Source organism: Podarcis pityusensis (assembly GCF_964106645.2).
Source record: "Podarcis pityusensis genome assembly, chromosome: 17".
Taxonomy (NCBI): Eukaryota; Metazoa; Chordata; class Lepidosauria; order Squamata; family Lacertidae; genus Podarcis; species Podarcis pityusensis.
Window position 1 is genome coordinate 14,079,534 of NC_138042.1, and position 24,650 is coordinate 14,104,183.

At 43.6% G+C, this 24,650-nt stretch overlaps 1 protein-coding gene across 2 annotated transcripts; it reads left to right on the forward strand.

Annotated features, from left to right (window-relative positions):
• Positions 1–17,028: 17,028 nt before the first annotated feature.
• On the forward strand, positions 17,029–23,356 carry LOC308466776 (interferon alpha-1-like). Of its 2 annotated transcripts, none has more exons than XR_013980936.1 (2): positions 17,029–17,156; positions 22,863–23,356. XR_013980936.1 is itself a non-coding variant. In XM_080987967.1 (2 exons), the coding sequence occupies exons 1-2, from the start codon at positions 21,648–21,650 to the stop codon at positions 22,865–22,867; spliced, it is 591 nt and encodes a 196-aa protein (XP_080844093.1). In that variant the 5' UTR covers positions 21,334–21,647; the 3' UTR covers positions 22,868–23,356. The 2 variants fall into 2 exon arrangements, 1 of the variants encoding a protein (XP_080844093.1); XM_080987967.1 differs by lacking the exon at positions 17,029–17,156 and adding an exon at positions 21,334–22,233.
• Positions 23,357–24,650: the final 1,294 nt, after the last annotated feature.

Below are 24,650 nucleotides of genomic sequence, written 5' to 3' on the forward strand. Positions count from 1 at the left end.
ACTGACATGAGGACAAAAGAAAGAGAACATCTTCACCTTGGTATGGCTCCCTTTTATTTCACACACAGCTCAAACTGACAACAGTGATAGCAGGGATCTACCAACAGCATACAGATCAATATGGCTAACTTGACCTAGTATTTCATCCCCCTCCTTCTGCAACCGCAAGCAAAGCTCACTACAGTTCATCAGAGGCAATAAAAGGCAAATAAAAACACCCTGGCCCCCAATGTTCTCTCAGCATCTATGTAAACCAATAAATATACAGAAAGAAAACCTACTCAACTGACACCAACATAAAAGCCCCATGTACGTACCAAGTTGACAAAAACGACGAGATAGTGTGTAGGTTTATCCTCTTTCCCCTACCTTTGGCTATCATACATTTTGCATTGAACGTAACCAAAAGACTTTATAATCTGATCAAGAAAGAAAAAAGAGAGACGTTGCACGTTCTTTGTACAGTCATACCTCGGGTTACAGACGCTTTGGGCTGCGTAATTTCGGGTTGTGCACCGCACCAAACCTGCAAGTACCAGGACGGGTTACTTCCGGGTTTCGGCGCTTGCACATGTGCACAAGTGCCTAATCACGACCCGCGTGTGCGCAGACATGGCACTGCAGGTTGCGGACACTGCGGGTTGCGAACGTGCTTCCCGCATGGATCACGTTCGCAACCCGAGCGTCCACTGTAGTTCATGTAAATCTTTAATAAAAAATATTTCAAAATAATATATATACTAAAATAATAAAGGGATGCCATATCAAATCACAACATTGTCTCAGAGTGTGAGCTTCCCGCTCAAGAGCTGATGGTATGAGCTACCTATTCCTCATCTTCCTTTCACGGAGGGCTTCATGGATGCCTCTCACAGGCATAGCCTAAGGGTCAGGGGACAATGGTATAAATTGTAAGCAGAGTACAATTTATATCACTGTCCCTGACTGAGGCTCATGGGAGCTTGACCCCAAGAGCAGGATCCCTTTCTCTGCTCTACACACTTGCCTGTGAGTGAGCTAGGTACACTTGCTTCCAGGTAAACATGAAGAAGAGTGCCCTGCAGATCCGCCACAGTCCCAGGTTCACCTGCACTTTTACCTGTGTGTTTTCATCTCTGCCAGACGAGCAAAAGCAGGTGTACCTCCTGACAAGCCATAGAGGCTCGTTGTGGCATATGTACAAACCTGCTCACTGCATGCCCACCCCCAATATCATTGCGTGATATTATATGTATGACCAACTTTCCGATTAAGCAGGATCTGCACCGACGGTGGGAAGAGTCTGCGCCATAGCCAGAATGCTTGGTTGGCGCCTGAACGCAGCGAATCACTTGTGCTGGTGATGGCAAGTACACAATTACTGGGCTAGATGGAACAACAGTACAGTGGTACCTCGGGTTAAGTACTTAAATTCGTTCCGGAGGTCCGTACTTAACCTGAAACTGTTCTTAACCTGAAGCACCACTTTAGCTAATGGGGCCTCCTGCTGTTGCCGTGCCGCCGGAGCACGATTTCTGTTCTCATCCTGAAGCAAAGTTCTTAACCTGAAGCACTATTTCTGGGTTAGCGGAGTCTGTAACCTGAAGCGTATGTAACCTGAGGTACCACTGTGCACGGCAGCTCCCTCTGGTTTTGTGTAACTCTGTTCCCTTGCATGCCTTCTCACCGGGGGCACCGTAAAGAGATTGCAGACGTGTAATATTGTATTCCTTACAGAGGCTGGTGGTACAATCTGTTCCAGATACTTACGTACTGCTACAGTGAATCCAAAGACAAACACGCTTTAGGGATGATTACGTTTTGTTGCATTGGCTTTCGGAAGCCAAGATGGAGCTCTGCCATTCATAACAGAAGAATTCCTGTGCATGTCTTCAGGGCAGCCCCACAGTTTTCAACAAGGCTTACCCCCCCCCACCCCCAAGTAAGTGTGTTTGGATTGCAGCCTTAGCAAGTGAAGTTTTACATAATACAGTGGTACCTCGGGTCAAGTACTTAATTCGTTCCGGAGGTCCGTTCTTAATCTGAAGCACTACTTTAGCTAATGGGGCCTCCTGCTGCTGCCACGCCGCCGGAGCACGATTTCTGTTCTCATCCTGAAGCAAAGTTCTTAACCTGAAGCACTATTTCTGGGTTAGCAGAGTGTGTAACCTGAAGCATATGTAACCTGAAGAGTATGTAACCCGAGGTACCACTGTAGATTTATGTAGTTGGCATTATTCACCCACAGACAAACTTGCGTTCCTGCTGTTTCTTTCCCATTTTTATTTGCATAGATCATTTATTATTATAATTATTTATTAAATTTTTATACTGCCCTTCCTCTGAGGATCACAGGGTGGGTTGCAAAATAGAATACACATAAATGCACAACATGATAACAAACAAAAGCAATACCTCCGCACACAGTTTAAAAGGCCGTAGGGGGTTTAATTAGCCCAAGGCCTGGGAGAAGAGGATCACAGAATTGTAGACTTGGAAGGGATCTTGAGGATCATCCAGTCCACCCCTCTTCCATGCAGGAATAGCTGTCCCGTGCAACCTTGGCATCACCAGCACCATGCTCTAAATGGGGCGGATCTAAAGCAGAAAGCGAGAAAACACAAAAGGAATTGTCAGCTGACTGTAACAATAAGGATATTCCATCAATGCTGATTTAAACATCAGAATTAATAGAGGCACTCCAGGCATCTAAACAAGACTAATCCTGATATGCTCTGTGTTCAAATGTAGAAAGGGCAGTGAATTAAAGTTTGTCCTTTCAAGGTAAGTCTCTTAGGCACTATGCGCCCTTTTAAAATGTGTGGGTTTTTTGGCACCAGGGGGCTATTGGATTGTTGTTTTTATTTTTATTATGTATTTTGTGGTTTTTTATCTTGGTTTTATTCTGTGAACCGCCCTGAGACCTCCAGGTATAGGGCGGTATATAAATTCAGTAAACAACCACCACCACACTACAAAGGTATGCAAAACCCACTTCTGCTGTTCCATCTATAACCACAGTGATATAAGACTGAACGTCCACAGATATCAAAGATTTGCCCAAACCAAAGTTAATACAAATAATTTCTGACCAGAAAGAAGATTCCACAGGACCCGATGTTTCAAAGAGGCGTTTTCAGCGTCGCACCAGCAACACCTATCTGAACTAGTCAGATCCTATAAAGGTGCTGCGAAGTACAATCTCAATTGTTAGTTTAAAGAAACACTACTCATGGATTCTAAAGCCTCTCTCCATTGACTGAGCTTCATGAAACACACTCTTCCATTCATCTCTGAGACCATAAGCATCCACTTCACAGCTTTACAATAAGCATTTGTGGCAATGTTTAGGTGACAACTGTTACAGGTCTAGATTTCTGAAAAGGTGCCATTGCTATATTTCCTCCAGTGATACAGGGGGTTGAGGAGGCACTCAAAGCCCGTGGTTCAAAAATAAGTGCTTTTAAAAGGTGTTGTAATTCAAAATATGCCATTCAGCCCTGGCAGGTAAGTAGTAAACTGCAGAAATATGTATCCTTTTTTTACATTGGTATTGAACTAGCCTGGCCTGACTCCAAAAGGACACAAGATAAGGCTGCGCAAGACTTTTTACAGGTACAGTTCACTCTCCTACATAATGAATCAAAGATGGCAGCCTTAACTCATGGACTGAAACATAGTCTGGTGCTTTATGGACCTCACTGGGGAAATGTGTAGGGTGGCATGACCAGCACATCCCCCACCCCCCATGCACCTGGGTCAATTGCCCCAGCAAACACCTCCCTCCACTGGCAGAGAGAAAGGTTGTATCAAACCAAGACTGACAGTTTTTCAGCCTTCTGGTTATTGTTTTTAATAATAATAATAATAATAATAATAATAATAATAATAACTTCTCTCAAGATTGCAACAGATGTTCCATCTATCCAAGGGGGTCTTATGCATTCAAAGTTGGGTTTCATTTTGGCAAAATCAGGTAGTGATCATTTGCAGCTTGAAAGTCACAAAGGTATAGCAATATTCACCACCTTTCCCACTACCAATTGCAGTTCGAAGCCGCCCTCTTCTCTCACCAAGGGTACACAAACTCACCTCACACTCTCACCCAGGGGGCAGGTTTCACCAACAGGCTCTCACCCTGGGCAGGATCTGAGGCCTCTAATGGTGCGCAAAATAATTTCTTATAAAACTGTAGTAGTAGTAGTAGTAGTAATCTATACCTCGCCCATCTGGCTGGGTTTCCCCAGCCATTCTGGGCGGCTCCCAACAGAATATTAAAAACATCATCAAACATTAAAAACTTCCCTATACAGGGCTGCCTTCAGATGTCTTCTAAAAGCCAGATGTTTATTTCCTTGACTTCTGAAGGGAGGACATTCCACAGGGCAGGTGCCACTACCGAGAAGGCCCTCTGCCTAGTTCCCTGTAACCTCATTTCTTGCAGGGAGGGAACCGCCAGAAGGCCCTCGGAGCTGGACCTCAGTGTCCAGGCTGGATGCTGGGGGTGGAGATGCTCCTTCAGGTCTACTGAGCCAAGGTCATTTAGGGCTTTCAAGGTCAGCACCAACACTTTGAATTGTGCCCAGAAATGTCCTGGGAGCCAACGTAGATCTTTCAGGACCAGTGTTATATGGTCTCAGCGGCCGCTCCCAGTCACCACTCTAGCTGTCGTATTCTGGATTAGTTGTAGTTTCCAGGTTACCTTCAAAGGTAGCCCCACGTGGAGCGCATTGCAGTAGTCCAAAACTGTAGTCTAAATGTACTTTCCATAGTGGTGATTTGCACAGATTGGGGCCCTTTGAGGTAACGAGACACCTGTCCTCATAGCTTCTAGAACTGTGCCAATGACATGCTATTATATCTTCAGCAACCTCATTGCTCTCTGGCCCAGGTTAGGCACCTATCTCTCCTATCTGATTTCAAGTCATTTACGAAAGGCTTTAGTATTGATTTGGCTCAACTTTGTCATTTGTTAATTGCTTCCAGGAGAGGTAAGGTGGGTAGGTGTGGGGAATGTTAAGACCTTTAAATGGCACAAAGGTCTTCCTGATTTAATATTTAATAGAGTAGATTTTTAAAAAAATAAAAAACAGATTGAGTTTCAGGGATGTGATGCCATTATTATATACTCCTAGAATATAGGCTTCTCCTGGTGTGGGGGTAGGTGAGAACCCAAAGCTGCCCACTTTTGTAGCAGAAAAAAGACAGTCTAACAAAGATGTCTGTGTTGCTCAGTGCCAGCCTTTGGCAAACGGATGTTTCTGAAGTTACAGTTTCTATTTGCAGGAAGGTAAAGCAAGGGAACGGAGCTTTTGTTAGCAAAGTTGCTTAAATAACACAGATGGAGTCCAGAGATACCATTTTACGGACAAAATTGAACAAAGCAGGGCATGATTTGAAGAGAAACAGACTAAGAGGTTTTGTCTTTCTTTCAGGCCCTGTGCGTAGCGGCAAGATATAAAACCAAGCGGCAAGATATAAAACCAAAACATACGGAGGAAAACTCCCTTAGAACTACACAGCCAATCAGAACATGTGCTACCTCAGCAAATAGCATGTTGCTCTCTGACTGGTGGTGAAGCAACTCCTCCTATTACCCTCTTGGCAAGTTGACATAAACACTAGCAGAATTAAACCCTTAAGTTGCACACTGAATGATCCCTCAGATCATTTACTCGGAGTAAAATGTGGCAAAGAAGTATCACAGAGTGATGCATTACTGAGCTAGGGGTGTGTGCCTATTAATTTACATTACATTTCCTCATTTAGATTTCTCTACTTATTTTTCACACGTCATTTCTGAATTTCCCCACAGCTGGTCATCTTTATGCATTAGCCTCAAAGCTGAAGAACACATCCGGCTTCACTTTCATTCTGTGGCTTTCCATTGGAACATTTCATGAGGGAAAGTAGCAAAATGGTGGGCAGGGAGGAGAAACTGGTAAGGAGAAGGGGGATATAAAGTTTTTTTGAATCACAGAATCCAAAAATTAGTTCAGCAATTAGCAACTAATTGGCAATTAGTTCCCAATCAGGCAGGTGCACCCTATGTATTACTATGTAATATTATAGACAACTATCTAACTTTTAGATGACATCTGAAGGCATCCCTGTTCAGGGAAGCTTTTAATGGTTGATGCCTTGCTGTGTTTTAATTTGTTGGAAGCCACCCAGAGTTGCTACGGCAAATAGGTCAGATGGGTGCCATAGAAATAAAGGTTAAAAAAAAGGTAAAGGGTCCCTGGGCAGTTAAGTCCAGTCAAAGGTGACTATGGGGTTGCGGCGCTCATCTCACTTTCAGGCCAAGGGAAAGTGTTTGTCCACAGACAGTTTTCTGGGTCATGTGGCCAGCATGACTAAGCAGCTTCTGGTGCAACGGAACACCGTGACAGAAACCAGAGCACATGGAAATGCCATTTACCTTCCCGCTGCAGCGATACCTGTTTATCTGCTTGCACTGGCATGCTTTTGAACTGCTAGGTTGGCAGGAACTGGGACAGAGCAACGGGAGCTCACCCCGTTGCGGGGATTCGAACCGCCGACCTCCTGATCAGCAAGCCCAAGAGGCTCAGTGCTTTAGACCACAGTGCCACCCGCCTCGTAGGCATGGAAATATAATCATTGTCACCGTCATCATCATCATCATCCCTATGCAGCTGCACATATTCAAGCCCCCTTTAACTCTAATACCAAATGAATGAATATAGTGAGTGGGTGGGCACCCCCCGCCCCCGTGTTCAATGAATGCATGGGAGAGAACAGCAATATGTGAAGCCCCTTGATGTAATATAGAGAAGGTGTTTCAGTTAATAAAACTTCTGACTTTGCCAGTGTTTTTTCCCCCCCCAAAATTATTTTGGTTTTCACAACATTATAAACAAACACATAAGACAAACAAACATACCGTATTTTTTGCTCTATAAGACTCACTTTTTCCCTCCTAAAAAGTAAGGGGAAATGTGTGTGCGTCTTATGGAGTGAATGCAGGCTGCGCAGCTATCACAGGAGCCAGAACAGCAAGAGGGACTGCTGCTTTCACTGAGCAGCGATTCTTCTTGCTGTTCTGGCTTCCGAGATTCAGATTTTTTTTCTTCTTGTTTTCCTCCTCCAAAAACTAGGTGCGTCCTGTGGTCTGGTGCGTCTTATAGAGCGAAAAATACGGTAAATCATAGCTTTATTGAAAATTGCTCTTATTAACATTGTTAAGTGACTTCCTCGCTTCCCCTTGGTTGACTTTCATTGCATGTCCTTTTAACGGTTTTCCAAATCACAGTTCTTATAAAATTTAACTTAAACATTAACATCCTTAGATCTTCACATTATGAAATTAAACATATTAATTCATCACTTAACATAAATAAAATCCGAAGCCAATTAAGTATCTGCAAGCTGTTTTCAGTTAATTTAACTTAACTTAACATATTTAACTATATAATCATTAAATTTAATCCACTCTTCCTGCGACTTTGCCAGTGTTTTCTGCACCCAGAAAAGCATGACAGTTTTCTGTCTGCATCGTGAAGAGAAGATTCAGGTTTAGAAAATAAACTTTGCACCATCAGCACACAATAAAGGCTTCAATTAATTCAGCGAATACCCACTGGTTGCCTTATAGTGCAAGCAAGCGAATCTAGTGCTACATCAAAAAGGGAAATCTCACCTGGCACCTTGAGCTGAATGAATGCTACCTGAAGAGATTCCAGCAGCTGCAACCCTAGAGCAGCAGTGGGAGCGCTCTAGTCCGCAGGTCTAAATAGATCCCCAATTGTCCCACAGGCCTGCTTTTCCCAAACCACACTCATCTGCCACACTGCAAGTGTTCAATTCAGACCTCTGGCCTTTATTTAACAGGATTTAGATAGCACTTAGGGGCGCGGGTGGCGCTGTGGGTTAAACCACAGAGCCTAGGGTTTGCTGATCATGAAGGTCGGCAGTTCGAATCCCCGAGACGGGGTGAGCTCCCGTTGCTCAGTCCCCGCTCCTGCCAACCTAGCAGTTTGGAAGCACGTCAAAGTGCAAGTAGATAGTGGGAAGGTAAACAGCGTTTCCGTGCACTGCTCTGGTTCACCAGAAGCGGCTTAGTCATGCTGGCCACATGACTTGGAAGCTGTAAGCCGGCTCCCTCAGCCAGTAAAGTGAGATGAGCGCCACAATTCCAGAGTCATCCACAACTGGACCTAGCAGTCAGGGGTCCCTTTACCTTACCTAGATAGCACTTAATCGTGTAAGTAGTTTACACAAAATAAAAACAAACAAGACAGATGCAGACAAAAGCAGGTTAAAACACAAGTTGATCTAATTTTTTTTCAGAAATATAAAAGCAGCAGCTTAAAAAAATCACACATTACAATATATAATTACATGTCAAAATACATGCAGGGTGTGCATGTCTAGGTAGGCTTGCCTAATGAAAAGGTTTTAGCAGATGCAAAAAATAATAATACAGCGGTACCTCAGGTTACATACGCTTCAAGTTACATATGCTTCAGCTTGCACACTCCAGTAACCCAGAAATAGTGCTTCAGATTAAGAACTTTGCTTTAGGATAAGAACAGAAATCAGGCTCCGGTGGCGCAGCGGCAGCAGGAGGCTCCATTAGCTAAAGTGGTGCTTCAGGTTAAGAACAGTTTCAGGTTAAGAACGGACCTCTGGAGTGAATTAAGTACTTAACCCGAGATACCACTGTACAAGAATTGGGTGGTCTGTCCTGTTTCAGCAGCCCTTCTGATCAAGGAGCAGAGAAAGCAAAATATAAAGGGTGTCAGAACCAGGACCAATCCAAGGCATTTTGCTGAAGTGAAGGACAAGAAGGGGTGCGTCACTCCCCCATGCCAGGCTCAAGAACTCACTGGATACTGAGTCTTTCTTAAACATGAGGGAATTCATCATACTCTTTTAAAGCACAGCTCAGCTCAGAGAATTCACAGAGCTACAATTCCCAGCTCCCTTAATAATCTAGAGTTCCGGGGATTGTGTGTGTGCTTTAAACGTGTGTACCTTTCACTGTCTCCGTAGGGAAGAGGAAAGCTCTGCCCAGGAATTATAAACGGATCTGGACGCTGCGGTCCTCTTTTAAGAAACCCTTGGTGCGCGGGATGTCTGCTCCACCCAAGGACTAACGCGCAATAAGTCGAGGAGATTGGGAGAAATGGGTGGACGGCTATCTAAGTTAACATGGTTAAGAGAATTAAAAGGGAAGGGGGAAATATGGAAAAATAAAATGCAGAGTATTACCTGCATCAGAACAGTCTACCCGGAGGAGTCCCTTCAGCAGCCAGCATCCATGTAGCAGAATCATCCACGGAGCCTCAGCAACCCGGAGATGCGCCTGGGGCGCAACGACCTCTCGCCCCAGCGATGTTGAGCCGACGCTGCTGCATCTGGTGGAATTTGGATTTGGATGGAAGTAAGTCCCCTAGCAACAGGCCGGGATAACTGGGAAACCTTTTTTTTTTTTTTAAATGGCTCTTTCCTGGCCACGCCCCCTTCGCTTTAAGTCCTCTCCCCGCCCGCTTTTTTAAATGTGCGAGTTACATGTAGGTAGCCGTGTTGGTCTGCCGTAGTCAAAACAAAATACGGTAAAAAAATTCCTTCCAGTAGCACCTTAGAGACCAACTAAGTTTGTTCTGGGTATAAGCTTTCGTGTGCATGGTATCTGAAGAAGCGTGTATGCACACGAACGCTCACACCAATAGCAACCTTAGTTGGTCACTAAGGTGCTACTGGGAGGATTTTTTTTTATTTTAAATGTGCGAGATACTATTACATCCTCCTGATTTTTGTCCAGTCCTCCTGGGTTTGTGTTCTTTCTTCTTCTTCTTCTTTTGGAGGCGTTCAGACGAGCTCCTGCCGCATCCGGGATCACCTGGGCTGAAGGTGGGCTGTCGACTCGCTTCCCATCTCTCACACCTGGTCGTCTGAAGACGGGGCCAGAAACCCCGGGCTTAGAAAGGGGCGCGAAGTTTCTGCGCCAGGATCCCGGAGGACTCCATGAAGCAAGCGGAGCCCTGCTTTCTCCCTCCAGCCTATAAAACTTTAAGCATAACTTTTGGGGTGGGTGGGGATGTAGGGGTGCAGCCATCTGGTGGCGGAAACAGGCACTGCGTCATTTATTGCGGAAAATCCTCATGGTGTGGCATTACTGTCAAAGAGGGATGAGGAACTTTTTCCTGTTGTGGGGGTCATATTCCTCTGTTTTAAAGGCACAGTCTATATTTGAAGGGCTGTCTGCTTTAAAGGTCAAAAGCTCTTAAGAGCAGGGGCTGATGGATTTTTCCTTCAAGCACACAGACCACCTGGTCAACGTTTTCCCCCTACTAAATTTGCATTATAAATGAAATCATCACATACAATTTTAATGGAAGTTTATGTCCTCCCCACGTAGGTCTCCTCCTCTCTCTCTGACACCTCATACATATAAAGTCCCAAACTACTGCTTCAAAATGTCATGATTTCCCCTCCAAATAATTCTGGGAGCTGTAGTTTGTCAGGGGTGCTAGTTGTTAGGAGTTGTTAGGAGTTGTTAGGAGACACCCCCTCCCAATTCCCTTCACAGAACTGCAATTCCCAGAGATCTCTGTGAAGAGGGATGGATTGGTCAATTCTGTAGTTCTGTAGTTCTCTGAGAGAAACAGGGGTTCCGTAGCAACCCTCAGCACCCCAGCCTTGGCTGTTTAAAATAGTGTTTTGTCTCTGTTTCTCTTCTTCTCCATTTTATTTCATGTTTCTTACTGGATTGTTATTTTAACTTATGATAAAATCTTGAAAATTAAAGAAAATGACACATTCATCCTGTTTTACCCCCCCCCCCCCAATTTATCTGTAGTAAAAGGTAAAGGTGAAGGGACCCCTGACCATTAGGTCCAGTCGTGACCGACTCTGGAGTTGTGGCGCTCATCTCACTTTATTGGCCAAGGGAGCTGGCGTACAGCTTCCGGGTCATGTGGCCAGCAGCAGAACCAGAGCAGCGCACGGAAACGCCGTTTACCTTCCCGCCGGAGGTATTTATCTACTAGCACTTTGACGTGCTTTCGAACTGCTAGGTGGGCAGGAGCAGGGACCAAGCAATGGGAGCTCACCCCGTCGTAGGGATTCGAACAGCTGACCTTCTGATCGACAAGTCCTAGGCTCTGTGGTTTAACCCACAGTGCCACCCGCGTCCCATGTTTCTTACTGGATTGTTATTTTAACTTCATGATAAAATCACCCCCCCCCAATTTATCTGTAGTAGTTTTAAAAATAATATCAATCTGTTTTAAAAGATATTTTAAAAGACTGCAGCAGGAATCCTAACCATGTCCACTTACAAATAAGTCTTACTGAATTCTATTGGGCTTACTCCTGGGTATATGGGACTGAGATTGCAGCCTTATCCATTTTATGTGTACAGTGGTACCTCGGGTTAAGTACTTAATTCGTTTCGGAGGTCCGTTCTTAACCTGAAACTGTTCTTAACCTGAAGCACCACTTTAGCTAATGGGGCCTCCTGCTGCTGCCGCCGCGCCGCCGGAGCCCGATTTCTGTTCTTATCCTGAAGCAAAGTTCTTAACCTGAAGCACTATTTCTGGGTTAGTGGAGTGTGTAACCTGAAGCTTATGTAACCCGAGGTACCACTGTACTGTGAATGGCTACAAACATGGGGAAAAGGAGACAAAGAACAAGGATATTGTCTTGCCTCTGTAATGCTTAAAACAAGAATCTGAAAGGAATTTGTGCAAGGTGCGCCTTCATTACCAGGTCACCCACCTCACTGTTGAGGGAGGCACAGAGTTTTCTCCTTAGACCTTACACAATGGAAGCACCAAGCCTCACCTACAGATCAGTCATGCTTCCTCTGCCCATCTTCCGTGCAACGTGACATATGAGGTCCCCATCATGTGCAGCCAAACTCTCGTGGCTCCCACACGTCATGCCCTTCAAACACGCAAAATCATTCCATTGACCCACGTTGCAGCTTTTAATAGGAAGAACATTTGATATTTCCAGTCAGTGAAGAAAAGATACAATAAAAGACGTGACGTAGCCGGATGAATAATAAATAAATATAAAAGTAGCACACGCGTAATATAAATAAAATAAATATTTTTTCAAATAACAGAAATCACGTACGTCTATAGTGCATTTCATTTGGCACCCTTCTTAGAAGAAGAATTGGCCCACTTAAGATGTTTGCATCTCTGACTGCTTGACCTGCATAAATCACAGCGTTCCTTTAGCAAATAAATTATTACCGTACTACGAATTTTGTCCTAGGTTTGGAAAATCTGTGCTTGTATGTAGCCTTTCCAACCTAATCAGGAACTTATTGCTTTTGTAGAATGCGTTAAATTATGGGTACATTGGAGATTCCACGAGTGGTGTTGTTGCATGGAAACTCTCATTTAAGGAAGGGGTAAAATGTTATAACCCCCCCCCCAATTTCCCCCCATCACTGTGTAGTTTCCTGTGCTCCCCCCCCCCCAATCTCTTTTGACCAGTTTCTGTGATTGGCAGCCTCCGCTGGTTCACTAGCCCTTCCAAACACAGATGTTTAAGAATAAGGATCAGTGATTTTTATAAAATTAATATTCTGTCAAGGAACACCTATACCTCTGCCTTAGAAGCTCATCATGTTTGTGAAGATTCTGGGGCAAATCTTTGGTCTTTTTGTAGCATTGGCCATGCCTGTCCTAGCGCCCCGTGTGAACAGAGAATACCACCTAGAACAAATTGCAAGGGAAAATCAATCTAATGAAATATAAAGTATATCCCTCTGGCAGTACAAGAGAAGATTGCGGAGGGTGGAAAAACAGTACAGGATAATCTTCTTGTTGCACAAATTTTGAAGTCATTCTTTTTTCCCTTTTGAACCTTTATCTTCCGCGTAAGGCTTCCCTGTAGCATTTCCACATTTCAAAATCACACTTCACTAGCTTTAACTTAACAAAACAATGTAGCGGCAAATGAAACAGAAAAGGAAGCAGCTGTTTAGCTTTTGAGAAACACATTGCTGGAGGAACGGAGTGCTTTTTCTGCACGAAGAGAAACTCTCTTGATACCGAGGAAAACACAGACTTCCGTCCTAGAGACACCACTTTGCATCTGGCAAGCAGTAGCAGGTGCAGAAGAACAGGAAGCAGCTGTTTTGCTTTCCAGGAATGCGTTGCTGGAGGAATCTAATGAAAGCTGAGTAACTGGGATGCCCTCTTCAAGCCACAATTCCATTCTGTTGTTTCATCCCATTTTTTCCGTTGCAGCACTGACTGGAGGTTAAGCTGGAATGAAGAAGAGAATAGATTAATTATCCAGTTTGAAATGCTTTCCCAGTAGGAGACGTGGCCTTTCTTTTTAAGAGACACACCTCTCTTCTCTGGGTGTGGTTTCCTCCTCAGTTAACTGGGAACTAGTTGGAACCTTAGTCTTCTCTGTTTGCAGCAAGTAGTATCTGCTAAACTGAGCGGCTGCCCTGGAATTCCTATTTCTTTAGTTCTAAATACAAACATTATTTTTAAAAGCATACAAGTACCTGCATTTCCCATCCTTTTGAGGAGTTGGTCGATCAGCAGAAAACATTGCCGGACTTCCATCTGGACAATCTCCCAGGCACACAGGCTGTACCCGTCATCTTTCAGGTAGTCGTTGATTCTTCTGAAGTAGCTTTTCACCCGCTGTCGGATGCTGTTGCCCTTCTCTGCACCCAAGCACCGTCCCAGCTTCTCAATGTCCTGGTGCAGACCAGCCTGGAAACCAGCTATGGAAGTCTCACCCCAGTCCATTTCGCTGTGGTTTTGCCGTAAGATGTGGAGGGTCTGCTGGAGGATTTCTTGTGTGGCTGCTTTGGCATCCTCCCCCTGGATTTCGTCCAAAGTGTAAGGGTGTTCTCTGATACAGCATTGCTACTTGGGGCTCTAGTGATCTCACTGGCCAAGACCCTGCCAGCCATGGCCCTTCATGGAACAGGATGATCTACATTCTGTCATCCAGTTGTGATCAAGGCTCTGGTTCCGTCTGTGCTCTGGCAAACTCCAGATTGGATGGTTGTGCCTTGCCTCTTTGAAGAGGCATCAGAAACTGTAGTTACTGCAAAATGAAGCAGCTGGACTATTGATCAGGGCAGCAGGGAGGTCAAATTGTACACTTGAAAATTGCACTGGTTGAATTGTGCTCGGAAACGTACTGGGAGCCAATGTAGGTCTTTCAAGACCGGTGTTATGTGGTCTGGGCAGCCGCCCCAGTCACCAGTTTAGCTGCTGCATTCTGGATTAGTTGTAGTTTCCGAGTCACCTTCAAAGGTAGCCCCAAGTAGAGCGCATTGCAGTACTCCAAGCGGGAGATAACTAGAGCATGCACCACTCTGGTGAGACAGTCCGCGGGCAGGTAGGGTCTCAGCCTGCGTACCAGGTGGAGTTGGTAGACAGCTGCCCTGGATACAGAATTGACCTGCGCCTCCATGGACAGCTGTGAGTCCAAAATGACTCCCAGGCTGTGCACCTGGTCCTTCAGGGGCACAGTTACCCCATTCAGGACCAGGGAGTCCTCCACACCAGCCCGCCCCCTGTCCCCCAAAAACAGTACTTCTGTCTTGTCAGGATTCAACTTCAATCCATTAGCCGTCATCCATCCTCCAACCGCCTCCAGGCACTCACACAGGACCTTCACCGCCTTCACTGGTTCTGATTTGAAAGAGAGGTAGAGCTGGGTATCATCTGCATATTGATGGACACCCAGTCCAAACCCCCTGATGATCTCTCCCAGCGGCTTCATATAGATGTTAAAAAGCATGGGGGAGAGGACAGAACCCTGAGGCACCCCACAAGTGAGGGCCCAGGGGTCTGAACACTCATCCCCCACCACCACTTTCTGAACACGGCCCAGGAGGAAGGAGCGAAACCACTGTATAACCGTGCCCCCAGCTCCCAGCCCCTCAAGACGGTCCAGAAGGATGTTAAGGCCGCTGAGAGATCCAGCAGAACTAGGAAACAACTCGCAGAACTAGGAAACAACTCTTTGTGACTGCCCACTTTCTCTCTGTAGTCTTTACAACCTGGGATAGCCTAAAGTCTCTGTAACAGTTCTACGGTGCAATTGTCCATCATGGCTTTGTATCATTAAATTTGAAATTCTGAAGAACAGTTAGCATTTGGCTCTCTTTTTTGTATTTTTATTGGGAGTTTCAGAACAAATATTTTCTAAATACATTAACAGAAAAAAACATTGTAAGGCATAGGGTAATGACCGTTGTTGATAATCAGTATGATGAAGCTGACATGTAAGAAGTTGAGGGTCAAATATGAGGGAAGTTTATGGCTGTGTTTCTTTCTGGCTGAGGTAAGTATAGAACAAGTTACTTGTCCCAGATGTCCATAGCTGTTGGAGGAAGAAGTGGATGTATTTGATGTTTTTTAATGAGATCTAAAAATTCTCACCAGGCTGCCATTAAGAACCTGGCTTTGCCTTTCCATTTAGGGATCTGCTATGCCATGTAAGTTTTTTCTTGAAGAGCAAAGTTCCAAACCTTATTCCATCAATCCACGCGGGTGGCGCTGTGGGTTAAACCACAGAGCCTAGGGCTTGCTGATCAGAAGGTTGGCGGTTCGAATCCCCGAGACGGGGTGAGCTCCCATTGTTCGGTCCTAGCTCCTGCCAAGCTTGCAGTTCGAAAGCACACAGTGCAAGTAGATAAATAGGTACCACTCCAGTGGGAAGGTAAACGGCATTTCCGTGCACTGGTCCGGTTCGCCAGAAGCAGCTTAGTCATGCTGGCCACATGACCCGGAAGCTGTACGCTGGCTCCCTTGGCCAGTAAAGCGAGATGAGCGTCGCAACCCGAGTCATCCGCGACTGGACCTAATGGTCAGGGGTCCGTTTACCTTTACCTATGCCATTTAAGTTTTTTCTTGAAGAGCAAAGTTCCAAACCTTATTCCATCAATATGTAATACCGATATCAGAAAACAACTTACATCGTTGAGTTATAGGTAGTCTTGCTGTGAGAATCAGGAAGGTAAGCAGCTCTTTGGATTTAATGTTCTCACTCATTCCCACAAATTCCGAAAGTAAATCAAATTTTGGAGAGAACTGAATACTGTCTTTAATTTAAAATGTTTAAATTTCTAGAGATATCTCAAGCTGTATTTGTTAAACTTTTGGGCATTCCCACCACATATGACTATGTGCCCCATTGATAACATTTTGGTTCTGTGATCATAGGGGAATTTCTGTTTTGCTTTTCCATCAATCCCAGATTTGTTTTACCTGGTGATGATCTGTTGTTCTTGGCTTCAAGAGGGAGCCTTTGGTAGGTATATTGGATTTGGGTCTCCTGCTCGTTAGCATTTGAGGAAGCGAATATCCTGGTTTGATGGTTGTGTTGTGGTGGGATGAATCATAGAATCAGATAACCATAGAGTTGTAGAATTGAAAGGGCCTTGGACAGCAGATGCATAGTGGGGTGGGGGCAGAGGTGCCATGGCCCCAGGCGCACAGTTTTGAGGGGGCGCAATGAGACACCCCCACAGCATGCTCCCTCATTAAGACCTTTGGCCCTGCCCACACCAACACCTGGCCCCCAGAAAGTTGCCCACAATGGAATGTGGTCTTTGGGCTCAAAAAAACGTTCCACATGTCTGATATAGGAGGTGCAGACTTTCCTTCTTACAGAAGCCCAAAACCTCATTCATGAATGGGTCATGTTTCCTCTGTCTACCTTCTGTGTAATTCGACATCTTATGTTGCCATAATTCACAGCTGAACTCTCTGTTAGAATGTCTCCCATACTTTACCAAATCATCCAAACAAACCATGTGGACGGGAGTTGCAGTCTTTAATAAAAACATTTGTAATAAACATAAACAAATAAATGAATGGTAATAATAATAATAATAATAATAATAATAATAATAAACAACAACAACAATGGTCAGCCAAAGTATACAATAAATAACATTAAATGATGGCACTAATAAAAATAATAAATAAAAATTAAAAGTAACCCTTCTAAAATATAAATATCATTTTCACAGCATTGTAAGATATGAAATAATTTTAAAACTAGCATCCATTTGTAGACTTTCAAAGTAATAATGTGAGTTGGAATGTTGCAGCTTAATGCTATTCTTTTCTCCCCCCTCAGATTTGGAAACTCTGTCATCACATGCAGCCTTCCCCAATAACAAATCGTGGACTTTTTGCTGTTACAAGGTCTGTCAAATTATGGAATTGTTTCCTAGACTGTGAGCCGCGTTCTGCTGATGGAAACTCCAACTCTTAGAGGGGGTCTGGAAAGTGATTTTCACACATTTCCTCTTCCTGTGCCCCACTCTCCAATCTCAAATCCACCTCCAGAGCAGGATAGGAGGTGGCCAGTGGGAAATGGGCAAAGATGACTTGAAGGAATTGATGCATCCATCTAATGATACTTGAGAAGATCTGCAATACGAGGAGAGACGGTGTCAGAGACTCTTCCAGCTGCACAATTTCTGGGCCTTTCTCCTACTTTTTAACCCTTATCTACTCTGCAAGGCTTCATAGTAGCCCTGCATATTTAAAAACCACATTGTAGAAGTAGTGAAACAGTGCTGAAGAGATGACGAAGAGGAACAGGAAGCAGCTCTTTTGCTTTTCAGGAATGCGTTGATGATGAAAGAGAGTGAAAGCTGAAATATTTGGATGCCGTCTTCAAGTTGCAGTTTCATTCGGCTGCTTTCATTGCATCACTGATGGCAGGTTAAGCTGGAACAAAGCAGAGAAGTGATTAATTGAACATCCCCTATTCAGTTTGTGATACTTTCCCTTTAAAAGCCTTTATTTAAAATATGGAACCACAAGAAACTAGATTTTTGAATACTAATTTCTCAGAACATTCAGAAAACAGAATGATGATGCTCTGCAAAGCCTTTAATGACTGATCCTGATGACAATTTAAAGGAGAAAATATTCCTCTGGTCCCTATGAAATTGATGCAACTCTCTAACTTTATTTAGATAGTATTAAGACTGGATATTGAATTGCGCCTAACAGAAATGGATGCAATGCATCAGGATTGTACTGCATACCTTTACGCAAGACCAGATCAAACGTTACATGAAGATTTTGAGCTAAGCTGTCCTATGGATGATATCTGTCACTCAGCAACATTGAATGTTCTGTCCTAGCAACTCGTAATAAAACTTTCTTTTCCCATGCTCTCTGATTCAAAAAGCCAGGGGTGCCCTTTTCCAACCAAATGTATTTCAAACCAGCAAAACAACCTATTCTGGGTGGAATAAATGTTTTCAAGAAATTAACAGAGAAAGCCCTGCAAAGCGGGGCACAACTCAAGCAGTGGGGAGAACGTGACCAGGAAGAGAAGAGGTCCTCGTTCTACATGCTCCTGAATGTGAGGGGAATCATTACTTGGATGCACGGGAATTGTATTGTTGAATGCCTCATTCATTTAACAGGAAGCCTTGGAAAACTACAATTCCCACCAATCCCAGTAGCGATGGATACTCCTGGGCATAACTCTGAAATCTACAAATTCTCATATTTGTTCCTAAATATAGTAAAGTATTTTGTGAAAGTGCCTCCATTTCCCGTCCTTTTGAGGAGTTGGTCGATCAGCAGAAAACATTGCCGGACTTCCATCTGGACAATCTCCCAGGCACACAGGCTGTACCCGTCATCTTTCAGGTAGTCGTTGATTCTTCTGAAGTAGCTTTTCACCCGCTGTCGGATGCTGTTGCCCTTCTCTGCACCCAAGCACCGTCCCAGCTTCTCAATGTCCTGGTGCAGACCAGCCTGGAAACCAGCTATGGAAGTCTCACCCCAGTCCATTTCGCTGTGGTTTTGCCGGAAGATGTGGAGGGTCTGCTGGAGGATTTCTTGTGTGGCTGCTTTGGCATCCTCCCCCTGGATTTCGTGGCTGTGGATTCCTTCGTTGTTGGAGAAATTGGCCACATGGCCGATGCATTGTAGGGGAATTGTGGAGCCCATCTTGCTGTTGAGAAGCTTCAAGTTATCTTTATTTAGCCAGCTGCGAAGTTGGCTGCAGTCCTGAGAGGAGATTTCAGTGAAGCAGAGCATCATCACTAGGCCAGAACAGAGAAGCCACCCCTTTGAGATCATGGTGGAGATGAAGGAACGTGGTCCTTGCTGGAGTGCTGAGGGATTTCGTTTTGAGGGAGATGCTCTGGAGTCTGTTCCATCTTTGAGCCATGTCCCTGTATTTAAATGCTCCGTGGCTGAAGTTTTCTTTTGTCATTTTCAGTTTTGGTGGGGATGGGCTTCCTCCTTTTGAAAATACTCTAGTTTCAGGTTTTTTCCTTCCCTTTGAATTTTCAAATCACACAGGACCAAAAGTGATCTTGAAGATTTGGAAAACAGGTGTTTTGTTGTTGAAACCGAACTTAAATTAAGGTGAACTACATTCTTCTTGGACCTTTACACTGTCAGTATCTAGTGCATCAAATTGATAGACTTGAAATGTCTCATGATGTGAAAATGATTAGGATTCTGTCATAAAGAGAATTGTTACAACCCCCAACCACTGGTTGTGATCTGGAGAAGGGGGATCCATGCGTGCAATTTGTATTTTACGATGGCACCCTGCACTTCAAGGCACAGATGGGTAGCTAATGTTTAGTTTGACCCTTGACTTGTAGCTGCCATTTTGGACTCTCTCTGTTTATGTCTGGTGTCTTCTAGTTTTTGTTGATTGAGGCAAAATAAATGGGGCACATTATAGTACACTCAGAACTAGGGTTGTACAGAACCCAGTGCCCTAAATGTTGTGTAGCTCACTCCCTCTCTCAGTAATCACTTGAAGAGTGGAAAGGATAGATTATTTTCAATCCATGGTTTGTATCTTGCATATGCTCAACCCCATGAATATTGAAATTGATGTCAAATTCAACCTTTGCTATTCAGTTCCTGATCATTATAGAATGTGTTCAATTTCTCTCTCTCTCTCTCTCTCTGCTATTCTTATGCCATTTAAACACAATATTTCTAAAGGAAATATATTATCTATTAATTAATTGATCACTTTCCTTGAGGCATTTCATCGCACATTACACTGTATAAGTTGCTTTATTCAAGTTTCATAATATCACCTTCAATAGGAAGAGAACAATATGCCTTAACTGAAGTGTGGTGCATCAATAAACTGACTCAAACCTTTCAACTACAATCTTGAGTATGATCTTTTTCACTGGCTAGGCTTTTCTCCCAGTCATGCTGGAATCCTAATGAGCAAATCTGAACTCTGATTAGAGGACCCAATTAACATTGGTTTCGGTTTTAGTCTTGTTTTAAATGTATTTGCTTTTGCATGTGTTTTTAACAATTTATGTATAATCTTATGCCTAAATATCCTTGAGATGGTTGCTTAGAAGGCAATTGATAGATTATGGTGGTGTTTTGGCTAGAAATAATGATCCATAAAGAGTCCCGAATAATTCAGCGGTATGTGCAATGGGCTCAGATATCATGGCCATAGGCTCTGCTTTTCTGGGATTTCCAAAGGTATGTAGAGAACCCTACACCCATAAAGAATGCAAGTTATATGGAAAGGCTCAACTGAGTGTGGCCCAGTCCCCAGCCATCTTGCATACATTGTAAGCAGTTTAAATGTCTGCCTAGGGTAACAACTGCTTATGGTATGGGTGCTGTAGTGATGCAAAAACGAGACACCATAGATCAAATACCATAGACAGGGTATTCATATCACTTCAAATACAAAAACAATAGAGTGGGTCCACACTTTCAGCCAAGTGATGAACCAAATGATACTCATGTATGTTTTAACAGCTGTAAGCTGTAAACATTAGTGATGTATGGAAGTGTGAGCTGGACCATAAAGAAGACTGATCGCCAAAGAATTGATGCTTTTGAATTATGGTGCTGGAGGAGACTCTTGAGAGTCCCATGGACTGCAAGAATATCAAACCTATCCATTCTGAAGGAAATCAGCCCTGAGTGCTCACTGGAAGGACAGATCCTGAAGCTGAGGCTCCAAGACTTTGGCCACCTCATGAGAAAAGACCCTGATGTTGGGAAAGATGGAGGGCACAAGGAGAAGGGGACGACAGAGGACGAGATGGTTGGACAGTGTTCTCGAAGCTACCAGGATGAGTTTGACCAAACTGCGGGAGGCAGTGGGAGACAGGAGTGCCTGGCGTGCTCTGGTCCATGGAGTCACGAAGAGTCAGGCACAACTAAACGACTAAACAACAACAAGCATTTCTGGGAGCAGTGTGTGATCACATTCTTCCACATGTGTTAGCCAATGTGATGATATACAAAATTCAAGTAGTTTGCAATTTCTAATACAAACTGATGAAACTGATAAAATGAATTTGAAAAGAACAGAGTCAACAGGCAAGAAAATTTGATTTTTCATTAACATCATAAATCGTTATCAATTCTAAGTCTGAATAGATGAAAATAAAAGTCAGTTTTCCAAATACTGACATCCCAACAGAAAGCAGGATTTCTGGTCCTGTCTGCATAAATTGTACTTGGAAAGTGAAAGTAGGGTATTTTCAGAAGAGGTAGAAAGCAACAAGGAACTAGAAAGCACAAAAGAAAACTGCATTCCCCAGCCGTTTAAATACATGGTTCAAAGATGGAACAGACTTCAGAACATCTTCCTCAAGACACAGTCTTCCAGATTCAGCACTCTACCAAAGACCACATTCCTTCATCTCCACCATGATCACCAAGGGATGGTTGCTGCATGTAGGCCTAATGATGCTTTTTGTCTCCAAAATCTCATCTCTGGACTGTAACCGGTTCCACAGCTGGCTACATGAAGCCAACAAGGCCAACTTGGACCTTCTGAAGAACAAAATGGGAACAACCATTCCTATTCAATGCATAGGAGAGGAAATGGACATCTCAACAAATCAGGAAATCTTCACAAACATCAATGAAGTCCAAGTGGAGAATGCCAAGGCAGCTATACAAGAGATCCTCCAACAGACTCTGCACGTCTTCAGACAAAACCACACTGAAATGGGTTGGGATGGCAATTCCACAACCGCTTTCCAGACCAAACTGGACCAGCAAATTCAGAAGCTGGAAACATGTTGGAGTGCAGAGTTGGAGAGTGGCCCCACATCTCCAAGAGGTCAGAAAACTCTGCTCACCAGACTGAGAGTGAAAAGATACTTCCAAATACTCCATGATCTCCTGAAAGATAAAGAGTACAGCCGGTGTGCTTGGTTGACTGTCCAGATCCAGATCAGGCAATCTTTTGTGCTGACAGATCAACTCATCAAAAGGATCTCTAATGAAGGTACTGTACACTTTTTTTTAAAAAAAAACACATAGGACTTGATTAGAACTAGGTGAGAAAAACAGCTAGTTTCTCAGCAACCTTTTCAGGATGTCTAACCTGCACTCACTTGCCACTAAGAAATGTTCATAATTCTTCTTGAAGAAGTTGTGGATTTCCTCAGAATTCTGGTGATTTAGGCTTTCTTCCTTGCTGCTGCAAGAAATATACTTAATCCGCAAGGTCGTGCTATGTGAATGGGAACACTCTGCACAAAAGCACAATGTGGGTGGGGCAGATTCTGTGGGTTTTTACATACTACCCATCTCCTCTTAGCATCATGGAGGTACCACCTGTTTGGTCCACAGCATTGTGTTCTCATGCAAGACCAGCAACAGGGGAGCACATCTAGCAAAAGAAGATTTATTGCAGAGGAACTGGTTGACCAATCTTTAATCTAGACTCTCACATTTTGCACATGTATCTTTCAAAAGCCAGTCAATACCTTTTAAGGAAACTATGGGTCAATGTTCTGAATCATCTCAATCTTGGGTTTCGGTTTATAATGTTCCCTTCTTGTCATAAGCAGCTGAGCACAGAAACGTTTCAGACGCGTGAGGAATGTTAATGTCTTCCCTTCTTCCTTTCAGCTTAACCTGCCATTGGTGAGGCAACAAAAATAGCAGAAGGAAACAGCAAGCCAAAGATCGTGACCAGAAGATTCCACTTTCCCTCCATTGCCACAGCGAAACATTGCTAGAAAGCCCAACAGCTGCTGTTTCCTGCTCTACGTCATCTGTTACTAACTGTATCCATGAAACTAACAGAAAACGATGAGACGGAATTTTGAAATATTCAGCCCCACATTGAAGCCTAACATAGAATGAGAAGAATGGAATTGGAGAAATAGGGAAGAAATTGTCAAGTCTGAAGTTTCTCTGAAACACTTTCCCCAGTATCTCTCACTGCTCTCATGCTGCATTGAGAGCATGCTCCAACAGGGTCTTTCACCTTCGCAAAGACTGCCCTGCTTTGGGAAGGAAGGAGCAGGGCTCCAAAGTCCTGTCAGAAGCCTGGCACCTTCTTCCCAAAGCCCAGTAAGCTTCTTCCCCTCACTGTCCATTTTTGATCGCCCATTTTGATATTGTAGTCATGTTGCTGGTCAACTTTGATATATGCATTTATTTATTGCCTTTGTTTAATAAATTATTATTATTTAATAAATTATTATATTTATATATTATGATGTTGTTGTTGTTGCTGTTGTTTGGACAATTCAATGCAAATCAAACACAATTGAACCAGATACATAGTTCAAATGCAACATGTTGATAATTCTCATTGCAACCCCTAAACAAAGGCAGTTATTCTAATCAAATCACCAGATAGCTGTGTAGAAAAATAGGCTTCAATTTTCTGTGGTGTCGGTATCAAAAGTCATAGGCATAGGCAAACTCAGCCCTCCAGATGTTTTGAGAATACAGTTCCCAGCATCCCTGACCACTGGTCCTGTTAGCTTGGGTGCTCTATTTTTTAAAAAAAGCAAACCAACAAACCACATATTGGAGTGATTTCAAAAGATAAATATTTCAAAATAAATATGGAATGTTAATTATTTCTTTTCCTTCAGCTCAACTTGCAATCAGTGGTGCAATGAAAGCAGCTGGATGAATCTGTAGGACCTTCTCCAGAAAGTGAAACAGCTGCTGTTTCCTATTCTGCTTCATTTGTTTCTGAATTGTCTCAGAAAGTTAAAAATAATAAGATGCAATGTGACAATAAAGCCTTACTCCAATAAAGGAGCAAAATAAAATATACTTGCAAAGAGCTAAAAACAACAATCATTCCCAACAGACCCATCAATTTTCACTTACATCACATATAATCAGTTGTTTCCAGCTGCTTAAAACTTTCCGCAAACACACTAACATGAAGTTAGTTGTGCCCTTTAATTTCAGTGGTTCTGCTCTGCGCACAGGTCTGCTCTCTGAGCTATTAGAAGAAGAAGAAGAAGAGTTTGCATTTGATATCCCGCTTTATCACTACCCAAAGGAGTCTCAAAGCGGCTAACAATCTCCTTTTCTCCCTTCCTCCCCCACAACAAACACTCTGTGAGGTGAGTGGGGCTGAGAGACTTCAGAGAAGCGTGACTGGCCCAAGGTCACCCAGCAGCTGCATGTGGAGGAGCGGCAACGCGAACCCGGTTCCCCAGATTATGAGTCTACTGCTCTTAACCACTACACCACACTGGCTATTAACTTTACCAACTAATTCAACAATCTCTGAACTAGCTTACCACACCCCTAGCACCTGAAAACTAACAAGAACAGCCTATGCAATGTTGCAAAATGCATCTCTTAACTATTCTTCACGGTATTGTCACCAGATGGTCAAGAGAGGTTGCCTCTCCTGCCAAAATTACATACCTCAAGCATTTG

What these genes read in the sequence shown, in the direction of transcription:
- LOC308466776 (XM_080987967.1), top strand. Translation starts at nt 21,648, where the DNA reads ATGATCACCAAGGGATGGTTGCTGCATGTAGGCCTAATGATGCTTTTT.